Genomic DNA, 21,106 nt, shown 5'->3' on the forward strand with positions numbered 1-21,106 from the left:
TCAGATCGCGCGACTTCCAAGGAAGGATAAACCTCGTACGCATTCAAAACTAAACAACGGCTCTTTTAAGAGCCACTATATTATTAAAAGTGATGATCTATGCTGATGTGCTTTTTTAAACAAAAGTTTAGAAGACTGAATATAGTAGACGTAAAGTCGATTTCTACGCCGTTCGGCAGTGAATTATAATCGGCAAGCGCTTATCCCCCAAATTAAAATAACATCTATTATAGTTTAGAATTGGAATTTTCTCGTGGCTTTATAATTGTTTCTGGTTCTTGGCTCTAATGTATTACTGAGATTGACAAACTTAAAAAAAGTTTGGATACATAAGATGCTATATGATTTGGTATGTCGGTATCATCACTAACTATGCCGGCATCGAAAGTATGAGACGCTTCATGATGACAGATAAAAGGTATCCTGAACATTTGTGTTTACTTTTTTTTTCTTTTCATCTGGACATCAATGTTTTATCACCCCATAACAAGCCGCAAGGCCGTTTTTTTGGTGAATATTTGTGACAGCATGTTCCCAGTGTCACTATGGTTACTACCACAAATCCGAGTATCGTGTAAATTGGATTAACACTTCGATACAAAGCAGCGTAACATGATCAAATAGCAGTGCTGCTATTCTCTTGACCTTTTCGCATTTTGTTCTAACTATAAAATGTTTTATAACTACGATTAGAGATTATAAATTTAAAATGTAGCCTCTCACAGAATTACGGGCGAGCCACCTGAGCAATTCTGTTGCTTTCGGGCGAGCCGCCTGAGAAAGCAAGGAGAGAGGGTTCCATTTTCTAACTACTACAAAAAAAATTAAAACTAGACTACGATCGATTATGAATTTAAAATGTAGCCTCTCACAGAATTACGGGCGAGCCACCTGAGCAATTCTGTTGCTTTCGGGCGAGCCGCCTGAGAAAGCAAGGAGAGAGGGTTCCATTTTCTATATTAAAAATTTGTTAAAGAAGTACAACATTAATTTGCGCGGGAACATATGCAGCAACTATACTCTAAATTCCTGGATCAATACCATCAAACACAAGTAAAGCTTCTTCTTTAAACATTGCTGAACCATAATCTACCTGGAATTTTCTGCTAGACCGAAAATGTGAGCTTTGAGTCGAGAATCATGTCACAGTGTACATTACCAAACGCTGACCATTCGACGGCATATTTCGAACAACATAGATCAATTTCATGATCACAATAGCATCGTGTAGATTCGATTAGCTGTCCAGTATATTTAGTATTAAACGATCTACAGCGATCGAATTCATTAAAATCGGCTGTTAACCATGGAGGTACCGGCAGAGGATAGCAGAGCAACATAATCATTCTAATGTGTAATACAATCTTTAAAGGGCAACTTACCCCCCAAAATGACCCATTTTTAAGAGAAAGTACATCAAATGAGAAACACAAAAATTCAATTTTTAGAGGGGATAGAGCATCCGTGTTCCTAAAAAAATAATTTCAAAACATCGCATATATCGCTCTGGTGGCCGCCATCTTGCACTTTTATCGCGGGCTCAGAAAAACAGGTAATGACGTCACAACGTCATAAGAGTTCACGGCGTCAAGTTGTTTACGAGCGTTTGGTTGACTTCTTCCCCTGTTTCTGAGACGTTTTACTCAATATTTTACGAACGAAATACGGCCTGGTCATTCAATTAAAGGCATGTCAGAGTCTAATTCTTTTTCCGAAGACTCGGACAGCTCGAGAGACGATTTTGCTCAAGAATTTTTAGAAACGGACGAGTTTGTTTTACGGCCATATCAGTTCGAACCAGAAATAGAAATCTCCTCAGATGAAGAGTTCAGAGAAGGATCTGACAGTGACATTATTGAAGACGATGAACAAGAGAACAATCGACTAACAAATTCAGATTGGTAAGTTTTACTTCTTTCTTATCACGATAAAACTCAACTACGTATCCATTTTTTACAGTCGTGTTTACCACTTTCTTGCACTGTATATTTATGCATTTTAATCTGCCTCACGACCTTTGCAACCAAAAGCAAAACCAACTGTCACAATTAAACATCGCTTGGTTGTCAATAAGTTATATACTGTAGGACACAGATTCAGGGATATAGTTGTGTCACAATTTGTGTATATACTCTCACTTGGGACAATCATTGATAGTGTTCAAAAATACTAAGGATTGTTTTATTTGTTAATAGGTGTACCTGTGGTAGCTGCCAAATTATGGATACAATAGCTGAATGCATTTGTTGCCAAGAAATCCAAAAAGTAGTTGCAACATGCCAGTCTGTTGTTGAAGATGGAGATGCTGATGAACCACCACCATGCATTACTCAACATCCTGGATTCTTACCTGTTTGTGGCAATAAGTATGTTCTTCGAACCGCATGGGCTCAGTACAAACAGCAATACAGAGATGCTTATGAAGGCCCAGAGCAGAAGCAGTACAGACACATTGCATATAGACAACTAGCAAGATGGTGCTGGGGAGTTCTTGGAAAGGAAGTTCGGGTTGTTCTGCCCTCTTGTGCTGTCATGTGCATCAGAGCACACTTCCCTCCTCCTGGACTAGAGGAGGACTTTCAGTTTGAGGGTTTTCATTATGCAGATGATTAGCTTGATATAATGTTGCATGGAGTGAATATATACATTTTATTTATTCCTTACTTCAGTTACTATACAGAGTGGATTTTTTTCTATCAGGAAAAATTCCTGGAATTGCAATTTTTTGGCATATTTAATTGCAAGATAATTGAAAACAAAAACATAGACTAGAAAAAGCTGAGACCAATATGCATAAGAATCATGTATTCATTTAGGATGCAGTACACGGAAAGGTGTGTTATATAAATTTCTTTTTTATATAAAAAGCTTTTTGTTGGTACAAACATTTTTTGAATGTTTTACATATTTTATTATTAAAAACACACTAAACAAAATACCCAGCTGAATAGTGAACCTAGTGTACAAAGCACTAGTGAACACGATCACTAGCCAACCAAGCAAAATTTGCAGTTATACGAGTCCTGGCAGCAAAAAAGTTAAATATGCTGAAGCAAATGTCACCATTCAATTGGATATTTTTCTTTAATATATTCATACTGGGGGAGACTCCCATATATAAGGTAGTGTAGATAGGTAAAGAAAAGACCTCTTTTTTATAGTCAATTCTTACCTAAATGGAAATAATATTTTAATAAAATTTTCATTTGAACATCTAAAAGGTACTGCATACTTATCTGCCCGTTTCATCAGGTCCCCTTGTCATTTTTAAAAATTACATATTTTGTATATAGCATTTATACTTGGGTCTGTCGTGTACCTTTCCATATCTGGGAGCTTTTTTCATTAAGGGATATCTTTTACCAGTATTTTACACGACTGTCCAAAGATAGCCTGCAAAGCAGAGGGGGATTGGGACTTGAGGGAGGGGAAGAAGGACCAAACAGTGGAGGGTCATATGACCTGCAGGTACACAAAGGCTAATTCTAATTTAGATTATCTTGAAAACCTGGACCGGTGTTTCTGAATCAATTCCTGTTTATCTGGTGCAGGCAAACTTGCAATGTTTGCTGGTAGGTCTACTTCTTCAATTTCCTGGAGGTCAACTTCTGAGCCATCACACAATCCCAGCACTTTCTTTTGAAGCTCAGGAAGGAAAGAATAACTTTTCTTTTCCAACACAGGCTTAACTACCCAACGCTTGTGCATTTTTGGGAAACATGGGCGGTATCTTGCCTCTCCCATCCTCATCCCCGGCTTTTGAATCACAGCTTGGTTCCTTCCTGTGTTGTGGTTGTTGTCAATGGCTGCCAGTTGTGTTCTAGCAACCATACCCTTGTAGGAGAAGTGCTCTCTCTTTGGGCAGTACTTCAGGATCATGGAGTGGTATACTTCAAGCCCACCTGTGTGACAGAAGTCAGTGAGCTTTGCCAAGTCCTTCAGCAGTTTTGGTTGAAGGACCACTTCTTCAAGGGCTACATGAGCTGCAGATCCTGGTTTTAGCCAGCACTTTTTACGAGCTTCTCTCCGGGTTAGTCGAGGATGGTCACATTTTTTGAAGATCTCTGCATCTCTCCAAGAATGCTTGTTTGTCACATGATGCAAGATAGAGACCCACTTCTCTCTCAACAGCTGCACACTACCATTGCATGTTGCTGCACACCACCACAGATGGTTTGAGACCGACTGGATCCAATGTGAAAGGTCAGCACTTTTTTTCAACTTGGCCTTCTTGTTGAGTTTCTTCACAACAGATTTTGACAAATGCCATACGTCATATTGGTGTTTGATGTGGCTGTAATCTTTTTCCATGGTGCTAGTGATTGAGGTATGTCTGTCAGTAGTTATCCTCTTGATGTTAATATCGTCCTCATCCTCAAGACTACCAAGACTCCTAATGAAACCTTCTTTCTCCATAGCATTTGAAGATGTTGTTTCTGTGACCTGAACCACAGAGAAGGAAACTATCTTCCCTGAGTCATTGTCCATAAATGTGTATGTACCATACTTGGCATTATGGCCAGGGCTGTCACACCGTCCATCCCCATTCAAGTATACAAGAGGCTTACTTGACAGTTCTTGTAAAACGGCTCTTCTTTCTCTTTCCCAGGTATCATTTATTACAGGAAATAGATACCTATTCTGATTTTGGTAAAAAACTTTTTCACTGATAAATCGTAACCCAAGACATGAGGCAAAGTTTTGGATTCTTGTAAAAGTGTTACCAGTGAACAAAATAGATGAGCAGATTAGAAGGTTTCCTACTGGTGCACGATTGATGAGAGGCTGGGAATTCCACAAGCAGTTGTGACCTTTCATACATATGGTTTTAACCGTTACCATGCTTCCTGTGCAGGTAATGTCGGTGTCAGTTACGATGGAACCACAGTTGATACAAAACCTGAACAGTTCACCTAGGCATGCTGCAAATACCAAATACTTTGGCTCTTTGATGTAGGTGTCAAAGTGATACTCAGGTTCAGACTCTTTGTCTGTTGAAGAATTTGTTTCTTGTGATGAGATAATGTATTCATCCTCTTCATCACTTGAAGAAAGATTCACTTCTTCATCTGACAAAGGAAAAGACCCACAGGACTTTGCAGATTTCTGTGGTGATACATCATTCTTGCAAGACTTTTGTGGTGACACACTCATGGGTACAGAGGGAGCAGTATAGCTGTATGGATGGTCATGCAGGATACTGTTCAATTGCTCAAATGTTGAATTTCCTTCTACTTGAATGCAGGCATCAGAAGTCTCAACACTAACATCCACATTTTCTGTTTGGGTTGAGGTGCTTTTTCGTATTGAAAGCTTTTCATCCAGACAGCACTGGACTCCAAAGTCCCTTTTGTTGGAAGGTGTTTCATCGAAGGAAACCTCCATATCAGATTCTTCAACCATTTCATCAAGTGCATGTGTAGTTGGAGTCAGTAGGTTATCCAATGTCTTATGGGGAAAAAGAAGTAAACATAATCATTTATAGAACAAATACAAATAACAATGAATGGCAGTTACTGGGGTTCTCACTGATTCCGATAGTTGAGACGACACTCAAGCTTTAATTGTTTATAGGACTTTCATTGACTCCATATGAAAGAGCGTATAACTTATTCATCCGCAATTCATCATAACTAAACCCGCAGCGGTAAACTTAGTATTAAGAATTTAATGCATTGGTTTGGTCTGAGCACAGTCACAGACCAGTCACGAAATAGCTCTAATATATATATAAGACTTACATATTACACTGACAATCTAGCAGTGCACGTGCGAACACAAACTACAAATCACCTACCTCTTTTTGTCGTTGTCGTCTTATACGGTTTTCTGTCGTAGCTCTTCTTTTACTAGGGATGGTTGAAAAGTTAAAAATACTTGGAATTGCATCAGCCTTTAACCTCCTTTTTCTTTTTTCGCCTGTTAGTTGCTCCATAAGGTCGGATTCGAAGCAACCATCCTCGAAGTGCTCGCTACATACATAGCAATTCTTCAATGGCGGCAGATTTGCTCGTCTTAGACGAGAAATCCAAGCTTTCTGAATTTGTAAATCTTTAGGAATCTTGTGATAGCTAACATCTTTTGTTTTTGTCGAATAGTTAGTGCATTCAGGCACGCAACAATTAACCATTTTGTCGAAAAAGCCACTTCAAACTCTCATGCTTACAGAAAAACTCTACATATCCAAACACACGTTGACGTTGTGACGTCACACCTGAATGCGGTAATTTATCGCGGGCTCAAAGATGGCGGCCACCAGAGCGATATATGCGATGTTTTGAAATTATTTTTTTAGGAACACGGATGCTCTATCCCCTCTAAAAATTAAATTTTCGTGTTTCTCAATTGATGTACTTTCTCTTAAAAATGGGTCATTTTGGGGGGTAAGTTGCCCTTTAAGTAAATACTGCTTCGTTCTAATGTGGATACCCTGCTGTGGCACAAACGTTTGTGTTTAAACACCTCGCCCATCTTTAGATACCACAAGTATGCGGATTTCAAATCCGCTTATCGCCAAAAAACGGGCTTGCGGCTTGTTTCGAAATAAATCATAAATCTTGAGGAATAAAGACAAGGGATGGCGTTCTATAAACTAGTTGTTACTCCTGTGATTAATGGTGTGTGACAGGATTAGCATCATTGAAAGTGAAAGTGTTGTTTCCTAATTGGTAAGTCTCGGCTCTTTTACCTGCCGGATCTTGCATACAAGTCATTCACTAGTAGCATGTCTAAGCGAGTAAGACCTTGCCCGGGATTTTATAAATCCATCGTTTCGAATGATTTCGGCGTTTTCTGCACCAAGTATAAACCAAAATCAAAAGTTGTTGTGCTATCAGAGAGCTACGAGGTTGAACGAGTTGTAGCAAGACGAAGCCTTGGGCCCCGAAAACGCGAGTACTTCATAAAATGGAAGAACTACAGCTCAACAGATAACACTTGGGAGCCAGAAGAACACCTTCCCGAAGAACTCATAACTGCTTTCACCCAGCCAGACATCGACCCTCTTCGTAACTGGAGGAGGTTGCAGCGTTTCCACACCATTACAACTCAAGTTAATGATCGGAAAATCGCCATCTACAAAAGACGAACGTGGCAAAGACAAGGCTTCGAGACCGGTCGAAAAGATAAAAGTTTCCTTTCTGAAAAGATATCATACAGCAGACCGCGGATAACACTCTCGATTTATACAAAACAACGGCTTTTTTCAAAGCCAAAACCTAGTTCAGAAGTTCAATGACGACTATTGCTTGATACTTTAATAAAATGCTATAAATTTTACATCCTTTTTTTTTTCTTCTTTTTTTCTAACATATATTTCACTGTCTTTTTTGTTTCTTTGATGGCGGTGGCGGTGGCGGTGGCATTTCATTCGTCTTGGTTGTTTCTATCAGACAATTTTGAGATTTTAGTATACATTGAAGTCTTTCGCAATAAATCTCTCTGAAACTAAAGATAATCTTACCTTGGGGAGGAAACTGTTGAGCTATGAAGACAAAGTTTCTCAATAACATCATATCCCTACAAAAATGGTTACCGTAGTACGTGGTTAAGGTCTTGCCTATACATGAAACACGAATTAAAATGATCTTACCATCTCTCGATGAATTCTATGTTTGGGTATCTCTGTGGATAAAATAGGAGGTTTGTCGTCAAAATAGATAACCCACTAAACTTTGGTTTTTCCGAGGTATGCTCTGTTTCCAACTAATGTGTGTGTTAACTATTAAGAGTGTGTCCATGATAGGACCAGACAAAACCAGGCAGGGGGTGCTACATGGGGGTTCACCGATTTTGCTGAAACTTGGCACAGTTGTAGGTCTTGGCGAGTTATTTACTATCCTAGAGTATTAGTGGGATCCGTCATTTTGTTGGTGGGTTAGGGTACCCCCACTAAAAATACCCATTTTGACCCAAAAACCAATATAAATCTGCCTCATTTTTACTGAAGCAGAAAAACTTTATTATTGATTACAGAGATGTAAAACTTTTTTCTCTATAAAATAGAGAGGTCAGTTAGTGTCACCAGGCAAGGAGGTGTATTTTTCTTTTAAGCCGTTGCCATGGCAACAGTATCTGTGAGACCAAAAATTGCCAAAATTGAATTTACTGTAATATCTTGTGATTCAGAGGTCAATATCTCCAATGTTCACACTGAAAACATCAAAAATGGCTGTTAGGCAATTCAATCTATGTCTTAAATTACTAAAACAAGAAAAAAATTTGCGGGCACTTGTTAACCTTAAAATATATGACGGATTTGCTCTACCCTATTTGAACAATATCACAAAATTCAATGAGATTCAAGCCAACAGGAAAACTGGTAAACATCCTCCAAAAAGCCTTAAATTGGCTTCTAATGAACAATTATAGTTTATATTCTTCTGCAATGTAAGTTATTTTCAAGGATCATCAAAATTAACTTCAAGCGGAGACTTTTGTGTAGACGTGTACTAGCACTTTTTCCTTACCCTTTATTATGATTGTGAATCGTGTTGCATTTTGGATTATTCCCCGGAACAACTTACTAAATACCAGAATAGAACGTATTTTCCATGTAGATGAAGGAAAAAGCATGTATTTGGGGTTTAGAGCTTGAAGACTTTCTTCGTTTATAGACAGCAGGATATTCATTATAATTCAGTATTCAGTCGTAGGGGATATTAACCGTCCAGCTTTTTAAAATAACTTGTTATAGCTTTGTTCCTTCGTTTTCAGGAATATAAGGCACAAAATTAAATCAATTTGCTAGCTTATTTTGGGAAAAAAACTTGACCATGCTAATCTAAAGCAATTGTTTGTACGCCGCCATCTTATTATTCGTGGAAAACCGTCAGTCCACGTGAATGCCACAGGAAGACCAACCAACTTGATATTGTCACTTGATTTCCAGCTAAAACACAGGTAGCCATTTTCTTGTTTTAAAATGAAACTAAAAGAATTGTTTTGTTCTATGACTTTTTTGAGCTTTCATCAGCAACCCAACTGACGCAACAGTACATTATTTTATCTATTTTCATACCTATCAAGATAATGTTATCTTTATAAATACACAGTTCTTGAAAAAACACTCACCTTTTTCAAAAGGTAGGTATTGTGAAATCTGATTCCAGCTGATACTTTTGATAAAACAAATGCGTTACAAACGATTGAAATATTTGATAAGCTATTTTCTGTGCAAAGTTTTGCCGGGTGTTAGACCTTTTTTCGTGATGGATCAAAATATACTAGTTTATAATTACATAGCATAGTGAATAGCATCTATTTTTTTCTGTCTTTCCAAGGCTTCCTCTAGCACGTCAATTTCACCATCATCAACAAAAACATCACAATCGTTGAGTTTGCCGCATCTTTGAAGAACACTCAATCTTGAAAAGTAGCTCTTCACCTGCTGTGCAGTTAACCAATCTGAACGTTCAAATAGTCTCTTTTTGCCATCATCGGTTTTAAGGCTCTTCATTTTTGACGATACATCCGATGGGTCTGCTTTCCTTCCTGTCTCCTCCCCTTCCAAGAATAATTTCTTTAAATATTGTTTCAGATGTTCTGAATATCGACCTCTGGTTTTAGACTTCTTTAAAGCCCAGACCATTTCTACATCTGACTTGACTACATGACTACATCCTTGAAGATTGTTATTATTATTGCTGGCGTTTGGGACAGTCCCTACTGATGTACAAGCTTTTACCCATTTTCGTTTAATAGAATCATAGGCAGATTCATGGTGTGCTCGATATAAGTGTTTTCCAGCATCAAGATGTCGATGAAGGGCATCATTGGATACAAATACTTTGATACAGTTAATGTCTGGGCAGTTGAAACCTCTAGCTTCTCTGATATTCTCTGAAGGAGCGTCATCTGTTTCCCCAGTCACCTGCTGTCTTGATGGCTTTTCTTTTGGTATTTTCGAAAACGTGCCTTTATCTACCGCTGGATCACTGAAGGTTTCGACAACATCGAGGCCTGTGTTTCTCTGTGGGCTTGCCATATCCTTGAGCATATTGTTGTTCAGAAGTTTCCCTTTACCAATGCCACACGCTTTCCAGACTCGTATTCCTGTACTAAGGAACGCAAAGTTGTTCAGTGTTTGTATTCCCTTCCACTTGTGATCAGTGATCCCCTGCTTTGATACGTCAACATCAACTACGGCTACCCTACAGCCTTTCACGCCACCATATGAATCGAGCGCTCTTTTCATATCTAATGCCGAACTTATATCGTTCCCTTCGTTAAGATACCGACGCATATGACTTTTCATGGCAGCAATGCGACGATCACAGATATCCTTTCCAGATTGCGGGTCGCTGAAGTCGTAGCGCTGAATCTTTATCCCAACTCTCTTCGATATGCCCTGAATAGTAAGCACAAGTTGTGCAGCATGGTAACATCCCGCATTATCCGAACTTATGAAAACTTCTTTGATGTTTGGATTGCTCCTTCTGATGTTTGCCAGGACGTTTTCAATATTGGATGCAACAGCAAACCAATTCTGTGTACACTGGTTGAACACGTGCACATATGTCTGAACCTGTGTTATTAAGAGTTGTACAATACTTCAGTAAGTAGGGGATCGTTTATTATTCAATGGAGGGGGTATGGGTGAGAAATAGGAGGGGGGAGGGCTTGGTATTTTACTGCTCCTGAAAACGGGGTCTTTTGACTATACATACATACATTGGACATACTTTGGAGGGTTTGGACAGGATTTTTTTGTTTCCTATCAGTTTCTCACCAATACCCCGAACCTTCTAATAAATAATGAACGGTCCCTAACAGAAATCAATTACATTTATCTAGTACTTGAAAAAAGGCAACTGATTTAAAAGCATTTTCAATTGAATGTAAACTCACCTCCAACTCTCTATCTTCGCCGTTTTTCGTAATAACAGCAGAGACATGCCATGGCCGACCCTTTTTTCCGTACCAATCTGCTTGGGTTTCTCTGTAGCAGGCTGGGATGAACTTCATTGCCCAATCTAATATTATCATGATCTGTGTCGACTTGAGGCCGTCTAATACAAAACTCTTAGCAGTTTCCTGGTGAACTGTTCTCAGTATGTGAGCCTTCCAAGCTTTAACTTAAACTACTGCGATGTCGATGTCATGGATGATCTCTTCGTACTGGTCATTGCTAGTGATAAAAATGACAACTGCATTAAAAAATAAAAAAAACTGATATCGCGATCGGTTTAAGCGGACAACGTATACTAATGGAATATCAATACAAACCTTAATTTTATATCTGTAGATTTTGCGGCAGCCTCTATTTCTTCGAGCGATGTTTTTAGCATGTGACATTGATCACATCTAACATCGTGTTTATGTTTACAGCTAGTTTGAAATTCTTTCTCAGAGGAAGACATGGCATATTTGCGACAATGATCTGCGCACCTGCTTTCAGACGCGATATGGATCTTGTAATCTGCCTTAAGGTAGTTCTTACTACACTTCAGTTGCTCTTGAACTTTCTTACACCAAGTAAGGGGCTTTCCTAAAGATATAAATCCATTCACCGGTTAAAATTAGGTATACGCCACTATATTCCTATTTATGACTAATGCTTTTACCTGCTCTGGATAAATGTGCAGCAACGTCATGTAAAGCCTGGAAGGCTGAAGATCCTTCTGTAGCAATGTTGTCTAGTCCACTGAGGCTTTTTTGCTGGGATGCTGCACATACCTTATCAGAAAAGATATAAAAAATAATAATAAACGAAAGAATCTTGATAAGACTTAGGGAATGACTAGTATGTCCACCATTTTTATTATACATACCTTGAGGATACCAAATAGAGTTGATCTTCCCAGCGGTTCAAAGTCTTTTTCATGGCAGAATGAGAAATACAGGTTAACAAGTCTGGAAGTCGTGACGGTCCGTACCACATTAGGTATTTCAAATGCTTCTCCGTTGCTCAGTTTGATAGCTTTTGTCCCAAAGGCAACATCTTGTAAATAATTTGGGCTCGATATAAAATCGATGAAGTGATCAACTTTAACTGGGTTTAACCTCAGTCGGTGAACTTCGGGTGCATCAATAGGTCTTCCTGGCCCAATAAGAGCAGCATGTTTGCGCGCCTCATCAATACGCCATTTAGACAGTCCTGGAATCACTGTCACCAATTGAGCTTTTGTATAATCCTGCACAAACAGCGAGAGTATCTCTCTTTTAGTGGACCATGAGGTTGATTCTTCGTAGAGCATGACTAACCTATTTATCAGTTCACTTTCCGTGGAAGATGGAAATAATGGTGACGTATCATCTTTTTTTATAAGGTCAAGAAGTGCATTTGATTGGCCATGCGCTATACAATGCAACACAGCTTCACAGGACTCCAAAGCCTTTCTTTTATAATAGCGAATAGTTGAACCCGCCATATCATTGACAGATAAACTGCACTGTGATCTAATAGGACTTAATTCACTCCCATGGACAAGTCTTAAAAAGCTGTTTAAGGCTGAGAAATTTTTACTGACTTGGGGTGTTGATGTCCAGTCCTTGTCATCGGCGTTGTCAGGGCTTGCAAAATATTCATCGAAGTCTATGTCAGTTTGGATACTTAAGTCACGCTTTTCGTCCAGAGACTCCTTTAAAAAAGAAATCAGTAAAATACATTACTTGGGGCTTTCCTATTTGTAAGTCTGAAACTGTCCATGAATTACCTGCTTATCCGCATTCTCAAATGTGACCTCATTGAAAGAGCTTTCAGGACTATCAGGGAACTAAAAAAAGAAGAAAGAAATGAAGCAATTAGATTTGTGGACTTCACTTGCAAACATATTACACTTTATACTTACAAGATTTACAGCGACGTCGTGGTCTCTCACCTTGGGGCAAAATGACTTTTCTATGTGCTTTTTATGCTCCTCTCTGCATTGTCTACAAATTTCTAATATTAATATATTTATATCATATCAGTGTGAGTACGGTTAAAAAGGCCCCAATACAAAAGTCCAATGCATGCACAATAAGGAGGCATTCCACTTTCCATAGATATTCAAGGGTGGATCCAGCCAAAACTTTAGGGGGGGGGGGGGGGGGGCTAATTGAGTTTCTTGCGTCAACACAACGGAAAACAATATAAAAAAGCATCGTTTTTTTCTGCTGAAGGGGGGGGGGACTTCAGCCCCCCTTTGCCCCCCCCCTGGATCCGCCCTTGCTATTACCCATTCTTCTTCTTCTCTCCCTCCCCATCTAGATCTCTTTCTCTTTCTCTCTCTCCCTCTGTCTCTCCCTCTCAAATACATCACAAGGCGCTAAAGAAGAAGTGGGAAGAGCTTGATAAATGAGCATTTATCTGTGCTTGCATAAATTATTTTGTGAGACGCACGTCGCGCCTTGTAGATTTCAGTTCCATTGAAGTCGCACAATGTTATTATGTTTGCTCTGTCCAGTGATTATTTTACATAATTTTCAAGGATAGTAGTGATCTTACCTGATCCAATTTGAACAAGAACATCCCACTGTTCTTTGATCTCTCTAGACATTTGCAAAGCGACTCCTCTATCACATTTTCCGGGCTTGCGCGATTTGTGCAAAGGATGTTGACAACGATGGACTGGCCGCCAGTAGATGCCGAGAACCTCTCTGTGCTTCGGACAAACAGTCATACTGTTCGAACCATTTACAAATAAACCAACTCTTAACAGTATGAGATCACCCTCTGATACTTGTTCTCTAGAAAGTTTCAAATTTCGCAAGTGCGTCATCGTGTTTCTTCTACACTCTGATACGAGTATCACCTCCGTCTGACTGGGATATCTCGATGACAAACCACACTTTGTCTTACTGTCTACGACCTATTGAACATACTATCTGTTTTGGTGTTCGACAAAATGACATTTCTCCAAAAATATTCCGTAGCGGATGGGCGACAAAACACGAGTTTAAAAAAATCTAAACATTGGTACAATGAAGGGTGTAACCGCTGATAAAATTATATGCGGCCGACTGATCAATAACAACCGGCGTCAGAAGGCCTGCAGTTTTATACATGGACATACTGTATGGTTTGCCAATTTCTTAAGTATGAATTATTCGATAAACGAGCTGCAAGCTAGCAAATTGATTTAATTTTGTGCCTTATATTCCTGAAAACGAAGGAACAAAGCTATAACAAGTTATTTTAAAAAGCTGGACGGTTAATATCCCCTACGACTGAATACTGAATTATAATGAATATCCTGCTGTCTATAAACGAAGAAAGTCTTCAAGCTCTAAACCCCAAATACATGCTTTTTCCTTCATCTACATGGAAAATACGTTCTATTCTGGTATTTAGTAAGTTGTTCCGGGGAATAATCCAAAATGCAACACGATTCACAATCATAATAAAGGGTAAGGAAAAAGTGCTAGTACACGTCTACACAAAAGTCTCCGCTTGAAGTTAATTTTGATGATCCTTGAAAATAACTTACATTGCAGAAGAATATAAACTATAATTGTTCATTAGAAGCCAATTTAAGGCTTTTTGGAGGATGTTTACCAGTTTTCCTGTTGGCTTGAATCTCATTGAATTTTGTGATATTGTTCAAATAGGGTAGAGCAAATCCGTCATATATTTTAAGGTTAACAAGTGCCCGCAAATTTTTTTCTTGTTTTAGTAATTTAAGACATAGATTGAATTGCCTAACAGCCATTTTTGATGTTTTCAGTGTGAACATTGGAGATATTGACCTCTGAATCACAAGATATTACAGTAAATTCAATTTTGGCAATTTTTGGTCTCACAGATACTGTTGCCATGGCAACGGCTTAAAAGAAAAATACACCTCCTTGCCTGGTGACACTAACTGACCTCTCTATTTTATAGAGAAAAAAGTTTTACATCTCTGTAATCAATAATAAAGTTTTTCTGCTTCAGTAAAAATGAGGCAGATTTATATTGGTTTTTGGGTCAAAATGGGTATTTTTAGTGGGGGTACCCTAACCCACCAACAAAATGACGGATCCCACTAATACTCTAGGATAGTAAATAACTCGCCAAGACCTACAACTGTGCCAAGTTTCAGCAAAATCGGTGAACCCCCATGTAGCACCCCCTGCCTGGTTTTGTCTGGTCCTATCATGGACACACTCGTAAATATTTTAACTAAAAATACGGTGATAGTCATTGTAAGTCCCACTCTAATTGGGCGCTAGCCTCAAAATCGTTAATGAACACATGTGAAGAGAACCATTGAAATTGAGGGGATTTCTAGATTCAACACAATTGCTTGACCTTATTTCGAAAGGGGCATCGAAAACGCTACGATCAATCACAAAACTTTGCGACTGTAAATATATACCGATTACATAATATTACATATTTAGGCTCTGAGTGCACCCAACTTAATTTAGAGTTTTATATGTGGTAGCTTTACCTGATCGATTAAATCAAGATGCCCTTGAAGATAGCTACTAAGCTCCTCAAGATAATCCTTGAGGGCTTCATCGCGCACCGTAATCTGGATTAACATAAGAACACAATATTACCAGTAAGTTTGGGTAAACTTATTTCTGATTCATCGCGCACCGTAATCTGGATTAACATAAGAACACAATATTACCAGTAAGTTGGGATAAACTTATTTCTGATTCAACCATCCTGAAAACTACAATTTAACTCACCGTGTGTATTCTATTCTGTTCTGCCATGCTAACCTCTACTCCCCCCAGAGGTCCAGCACGCCTTCAAAATACGAGCCGTCATTTAAAGAGTCAGCGGTAAATGAAACTTATGACCGAGCAGAGACGTGTGTAGAAACGCTGTACTCTTGGTATGTTCTAAATTTTTTAAAATTTATCTACGAGTATGTATTTAGCACAATTATGAATCATGAGTATAATTTTGAGGTATGCATTGTGTAATTTTGTACTTATCATGTTAGTTATCAAGTCAAAGAAATGCACCAAAATGGCTTCAACTGAATTGATTTGTATGTCTATAAGCTTATGCTTAACTAGTCAAAATCCTTTCTTCGAGTAAGTTGAATTTGTTACCTGGTCTTTAACTTTTCAGACTCACTTTTCATAATTTTTATCTAATCTTCATAATAAAGTGAAATATATATACAGTCGATCCCAAAAACGTTGTCCAAGTGAAAAGAGGTTTATAGGACAATAAATGTCACGTGTCTCATTAAATATTCAGTTTTACGCGCGTGTGGAAATAGGAATCTGAACGTGCTGCATCACATGCGTGGCAGAAAATGTCGACGGCGGGTAATTCAAAACAAGTTCTTTCGACTTTAGAAGTTCGGGTTTTGGACTCCAAGAAGAAGTCTAGCTACGTTGTAAGAAGTTTACCCAATTTTCCAGTGTTAGAGACCGTTTCAGAGCTACGTTCTGAGCTAGTGAAAGCCTTACCAGACTTAGAGAACGTTCTGCAAGACTGAGTAATGAGTAATGAGCAAACCAATCTGCACGTACCATACCTTCTTACCATACGTCCGTTTGACCGTTTCAGGACTTACAAACAGATTAGAGGCTATCTCCTGGTATGTTTTTGCATAAAACAAATGTTGGTATACCATTCTCCACCTTAAATCATCCGAGAAAGCCCGCGGCATCTTTCAGATTCAGTTTTCAATACTGTAATTTACTTTTGCATCAGTATACTAATTAAAAGAATCCATGCGCGTAAAACTGAATATTTAATGGACACGTGACATTTATTGTCCTATAAACCTCTTTTCACTTGGACAACGTTTTTGGGATCGACTGTATATATATATAACATTTTTTTGTTTTATTATTTTTATTCAAAATTTGCATTGTATCATATCAAAGCATAAAGCATATGGCATTGGCTTTTTTAGTATTTGGATGGCTCTGAAAAGAGTCGTTTTTTTTAGTCAGCTGTTAATTACAACACGCAAGTACTAACCTTTGAACGAGCAGCAATAAGCTTTCTATGAACCCTTACAATGAAGAACTATAAAGACAGCCATTGATGATATGTAGTGATGTACTCTATGGTCGTCACGTAAGGGTTTTGCGGCCTGATACTTTGGATTGGATATACATTAATTTGCTACGCTGTTGATGTAATATAATCCAGGGTGAATAATGAGTTTACTCATTTTTTCCACTCACAAGTGTATAAATCAATTGGTTACTATCAATCACGTAACTTTTTGGAGTTGACTGTGGGGCAAACAAGCGGTTGACTGAGGGGCAACTAGCGGATGTTACGTCAAAACATGTCAAAATAAGTCCTCAAACTATTGAATTTGACTATTTCTTTGACATGAAACCAGAAAACAAGAGATCAAAACAAGCAGCAGTAAGGGGGACTCGCGATCGATGCCGTATATTTGCGGGTTTAACCCGCGGAATTCCGAACGCGGGTACAGCAGATTTACGGGATTTCCCGCGGTGTGTCCTTACTGCTGCTGTGTTGGGTACCGCAAACGGAGGTTAAAATATTTGTCGGATATACGATGCATGAATGTAAAAAGTTCACCAATGACTTCTGTGTGATTTGCCTAAGATTCAAAGTTAACATACCCAAGCCTCGGGGTTTCTGGTGTTGTGGTAAAAAAATGCAAATAGAAGACGACACGTCAGCACAGTGTTACGAGTGTGGTAAGAATATTCGTAATGCCGTACCGAATGCTACCAAAGAGCAATATTACGCCAACGGAGGTCGTACGAAGACCCCATACAAAAGAATAAAATACTTCCGAGACTGGATGAGTCATATCCAAGGTTATCGACCGGTATATTTAGACGATGAAGTAAGGCAGAAAATCATAGACCATTTAGAAGAGCCAACCCCACAAAGTCTACGGAAAACGTTGAAAAAATTAAAGCTAGGGAAATATTACAAAGCTATTCCTTATCTTTTGTTTGAAATTACCGGTAGGCGTATTCCTCATGTCCCAGATATGCAAAGGGCCGAGTGGTTATTCTGTCGGCTGGATAAGGATATTCCTTATTACCCCGACGTAATTTACGAAATATTTTACAAAATTGACTCCAACCACCCGCTGTTAGAATGGATTCCGAGAAGATGAAATATGCAGCCAAAATCCACCTACGCTCTTTTCAAAGCAAATGTCTACTGAGCGAGCTTTCTTTGCAGCTCCTCTTTTGCCTCCTGGTAGATCTTTTTGCGAGATTCCTCGGAAAGATCTTTTACGATGGTTTTTTTATTACCCGACTTTAGCTCCCCGTATTTCTTTTCCTCCGCGAGGATCAAAGAGAACTCCGTGTCGTCTATGCGGCGGTCCCGCAAAGCCTGGGAGACCAAGTCGGCAATGGTGTTAGCCTTTGCTCTTGCTAGGGCTATGTGAGTGTCGTGCTTGGATATCTTACCGGACAACTGTTTCATAATGCCTGTCGTAACAGCGGAAACGATGCCGCAAATGGCCCCAACGCTGGCCAAAGGAACGCCAACGACTATTCCAGGCCCGGTAAGCGAAGTAGCAACGCCGGTGCCCGTTAACGCCACGGACATGGAGCCGGAAGTTATCGCGATTTTATGTAGTATGCTTCGGGCTCTAGCATACTTTTTCCTGACCTCCTCATAGTGCTTCGTTTGACCCTCTAAGTAAGCGAGGATTAAATTTGCTTTATTCAAGCGGAAGTTCTCGGCGTTTAATTCGTTAGGTTCCTTAGGAAGTTCAGGATAAAGTGGAGGTGCTGATGGTATAACATCCATTATATACTAATGTACGACGCTTTTGGAAATAACATAGAGGAGCAGCCGCATAACAGCCACTGGAATTGGGAAGCATTTAAGAAATTGTATCCCAAAGCAGTAACCTCGAAGTTTGAAAGCAGATCTGACGGGATTTACTTCAAAGAGTATAATGACTTAGTTTACAGCAATAAGGATTTGGAGGAGGGATTGGAAAAGTTACACCCAAAAACACCCGTTCATAAGCCCGTTTATAAAGCACCTAATTTTCCAAGGAATCTATTAATGACCAAGGAAGATTATCCATTTTACGATGCTGAAGGTGGCGTAAACAACTTTGAAAAATTGGTAACGCATTTAGAGATTTCAGTGGGTAAGCAATCATTTAACGTAATACTAAGAAATATCTATAAGAATACGATGTTGAAGCATACGTCGGGTAAAGAGGCCAGGGAATGGTTAGCAGGGCCCAACATGCGGTATTGGCCGCAGCAGTTAAACTTTGCTATTTGGGCTGCCACTAAAGGTTGTGGTGTTGCCGCGGACATGTTTCACATTCCAATTATGCAGTTTCACGTTGCCTTTACGGTAAGGAGGTTGTTGAAGGAGCTTAACGCACCCCTACCAGGAGATGGAGCATTTGATCCAATGAATAACCGCTACGACGCCGCAGCCCTGGAAAGGTTAATTAATGAGTTCAAACCACAGCAAAAAGATTTTCGTTATAAGGAGGGTAAGACGCATGGGCTGGGTATAGTTTATGTTTGGGGTGCCAATGGTGAGAAGCCGGCCGACTACGGGCATCAGGAATATCCAAGTGATGAGTTAGAGTTCGGTGATATGGGTGGTGATAAGGGTAATAATTCATTAATTACTAGAATTCAAACAAACTACCCCGGCACTTGGGATCCGTTCGTGTTAATGAAAGGAAAAGGTCTAAGAAACCTAGCCAGGATTAACCGTAGCATAGAAGCATTCGTGTACTGCATCCTGGGAGCGCAGGTAAATACCCGCAACCCCATTGTTGGATCCCAAGGCGCTTCACAGGAAACGCAACAAGAATTCCTAACTTTATTTGAGTCTGCAATAATAGAAAATGACATATCTAAATCGGTGCAGAGATATCAATTAGCGGTGCAGCAGTCTAAAGTGCGACTGGATTACGCTTTGTCGCGTAAATGCCAAGTAATTTGGTTATTAACACCAATTCCGTTGTGGGTTATAACAACAAGCTGCAGCGAGCTACTAAGGATATGAAGTTTGGTGTAAACGACGTGAACTCTGACATGACCAAGGGCATTACTCACTTCGTAGAGAAACCAAAAAAGGAACACGCAGAAAAACCATTAAAAAAGGAACACGCAGAAAAACCCGAACCAAAGAAACCAGTAAAGAAGGTTATGCCGCCTGAGGAATATGACCATAACCTACTAAAAGCCGGCTTAGCAGCTGCAAGCATTGGTCTGAGCTATTATATATGGCGATGAACAACCCCTACGTAGCTGGAGTAGATTGTGTTTATACGACTTACACAGGCGAGAAAAAATATACCCAAGCATCTTGGGTTGATGTCGCGGGTATGTCTGTGGATTTGAATTACTCAGGAAAGAAGTTAATCCTTTGTAGTATTTGCATTGGCACGAGCAGCCACGCCAACGTGGGCTTCAGGTTTCTAGATGACAACGGCATACTGCAACCTATGCGTGCGAAGACAAACAACAGGGAGCCCGTACATTTTTCCGTAGAGCCCAACCCCGGCAGCGCCGAGAACCTATCGGTTTGGACTTTCCACATGGTCGCCGATTGCCATGGAAAGGTAAAGCTGCAGATACGCGTAGATGATACGGGGAAGGTCACGGTAAATAGCATAGAAAATCAGAGAGATGAAAAATATAACCACGCAACCATTAGCACTCTTACAGTGCTTAGTCTCTAGACCTGAAATATATGAATCCACACGCGAAGGAAGATTGGTTTTCTTATTACTTTGGGGAGGAGTACTACCAGGGGGATGAGTGGTACGATACCGGGTTGTGGGTAAAGGTTGGGGGCCTGGGATTGGTTATGTGCACCATTAACGTTAACCTATGGAATAGCTGTAATCTTGGGCTTAGGATCGTAGATGAGACCAACACCCCATTATTACCATATAGGAAAAAGATAAATGAGAGGCACCCATCACACTTTACGTTTGAAGGTGTGCTTACCACCAGGGAAAACCAACAGCCGATAACTTTTCACATGATAGTCAATTGTCAATATGCAAAGCTTCAAGTTCGCCCCAGCGATAACTTTCCAGGTAATCCAAAGAGTAAAGGCTTTGTCGTATTTAATGCCATAACGCAAAATCGTGGCTTGCCGGATGCTATTTGGAATCATAAGACCATAAGCACCATGAGTGTGCTGCCGCTAGTTCCGCATTATCAAGGTGGTGCGAATACTATCTTTACTTATCCCCGGCAGAAGGGGCTTCAGAGGTTTGACGTC

At 39.6% G+C, this 21,106-nt stretch overlaps 3 protein-coding genes and 1 long non-coding RNA gene across 4 annotated transcripts; 1 reads left to right on the plus strand and 3 right to left on the minus strand.

The window, feature by feature from the left end:
* Window positions 1–1,448: 1,448 nt before the first annotated feature.
* Window positions 1,449–3,220, plus strand: LOC148905495 (uncharacterized). Its single transcript, XM_089040192.1, has 2 exons — window positions 1,449–1,901; window positions 2,196–3,220. Exons 1-2 carry the CDS (start codon window positions 1,690–1,692, stop codon window positions 2,611–2,613), a joined length of 630 nt encoding a protein of 209 aa, XP_088896318.1. The 5' UTR covers window positions 1,449–1,689; the 3' UTR covers window positions 2,614–3,220.
* On the minus strand, window positions 2,791–6,317 carry LOC148905496 (uncharacterized). The gene is made up of 2 exons (XM_089040191.1): window positions 5,798–6,317; window positions 2,791–5,448 (listed from the first exon to the last, which is right to left on the minus strand). Exons 1-2 carry the CDS (start codon window positions 6,128–6,130, stop codon window positions 3,496–3,498), a joined length of 2,286 nt encoding a protein of 761 aa, XP_088896317.1. The 5' UTR covers window positions 6,131–6,317; the 3' UTR covers window positions 2,791–3,495.
* Window positions 6,318–8,732: 2,415 nt separating this feature from the next.
* On the minus strand, window positions 8,733–11,001 carry LOC148905497 (uncharacterized). The gene is made up of 2 exons (XM_089040448.1): window positions 10,849–11,001; window positions 8,733–10,525 (listed from the first exon to the last, which is right to left on the minus strand). Exons 1-2 carry the CDS (start codon window positions 10,984–10,986, stop codon window positions 9,236–9,238), a joined length of 1,428 nt encoding a protein of 475 aa, XP_088896574.1. The 5' UTR covers window positions 10,987–11,001; the 3' UTR covers window positions 8,733–9,235.
* Window positions 11,002–12,819: 1,818 nt separating this feature from the next.
* Window positions 12,820–13,677, minus strand: LOC148905498 (uncharacterized). The gene is made up of 2 exons (XR_016121793.1): window positions 13,430–13,677; window positions 12,820–12,873 (listed from the first exon to the last, which is right to left on the minus strand). It is a non-coding gene; the product is annotated as an uncharacterized LOC148905498 (long non-coding RNA).
* Window positions 13,678–21,106: the final 7,429 nt, after the last annotated feature.

Source organism: Actinia tenebrosa, unplaced genomic scaffold, assembly GCF_029948245.1.
Source record: "Actinia tenebrosa isolate PJP-AT-01 unplaced genomic scaffold, QUT_ActTen_1.0 PGA_scaffold7__59_contigs__length_16204524, whole genome shotgun sequence".
Classification (NCBI taxonomy): Eukaryota; Metazoa; Cnidaria; class Anthozoa; order Actiniaria; family Actiniidae; genus Actinia; species Actinia tenebrosa.

What these genes read in the sequence shown, in the direction of transcription:
- LOC148905495 (XM_089040192.1), top strand. Translation starts at nt 1,690, where the DNA reads ATGTCAGAGTCTAATTCTTTTTCCGAAGACTCGGACAGCTCGAGAGAC. An exon ending in CGACTAACAAATTCAGATTG is followed by an intron (nt 1,902 to 2,195) that starts GTAAGTTTTACT and finishes ATTTGTTAATAG; the next exon opens with GTGTACCTGTGGTAGCTGCC.
- LOC148905496 (XM_089040191.1), bottom strand. Translation starts at nt 6,130, where the DNA reads ATGGTTAATTGTTGCGTGCCTGAATGCACTAACTATTCGACAAAAACA. An exon ending in GACGACAACGACAAAAAGAG is followed by an intron (nt 5,449 to 5,797) that starts GTAGGTGATTTG and finishes TTTCCCCATAAG; the next exon opens with ACATTGGATAACCTACTGAC.
- LOC148905497 (XM_089040448.1), bottom strand. Translation starts at nt 10,986, where the DNA reads ATGATAATATTAGATTGGGCAATGAAGTTCATCCCAGCCTGCTACAGA. An exon ending in GCGAAGATAGAGAGTTGGAG is followed by an intron (nt 10,526 to 10,848) that starts GTGAGTTTACAT and finishes TTAATAACACAG; the next exon opens with GTTCAGACATATGTGCACGT.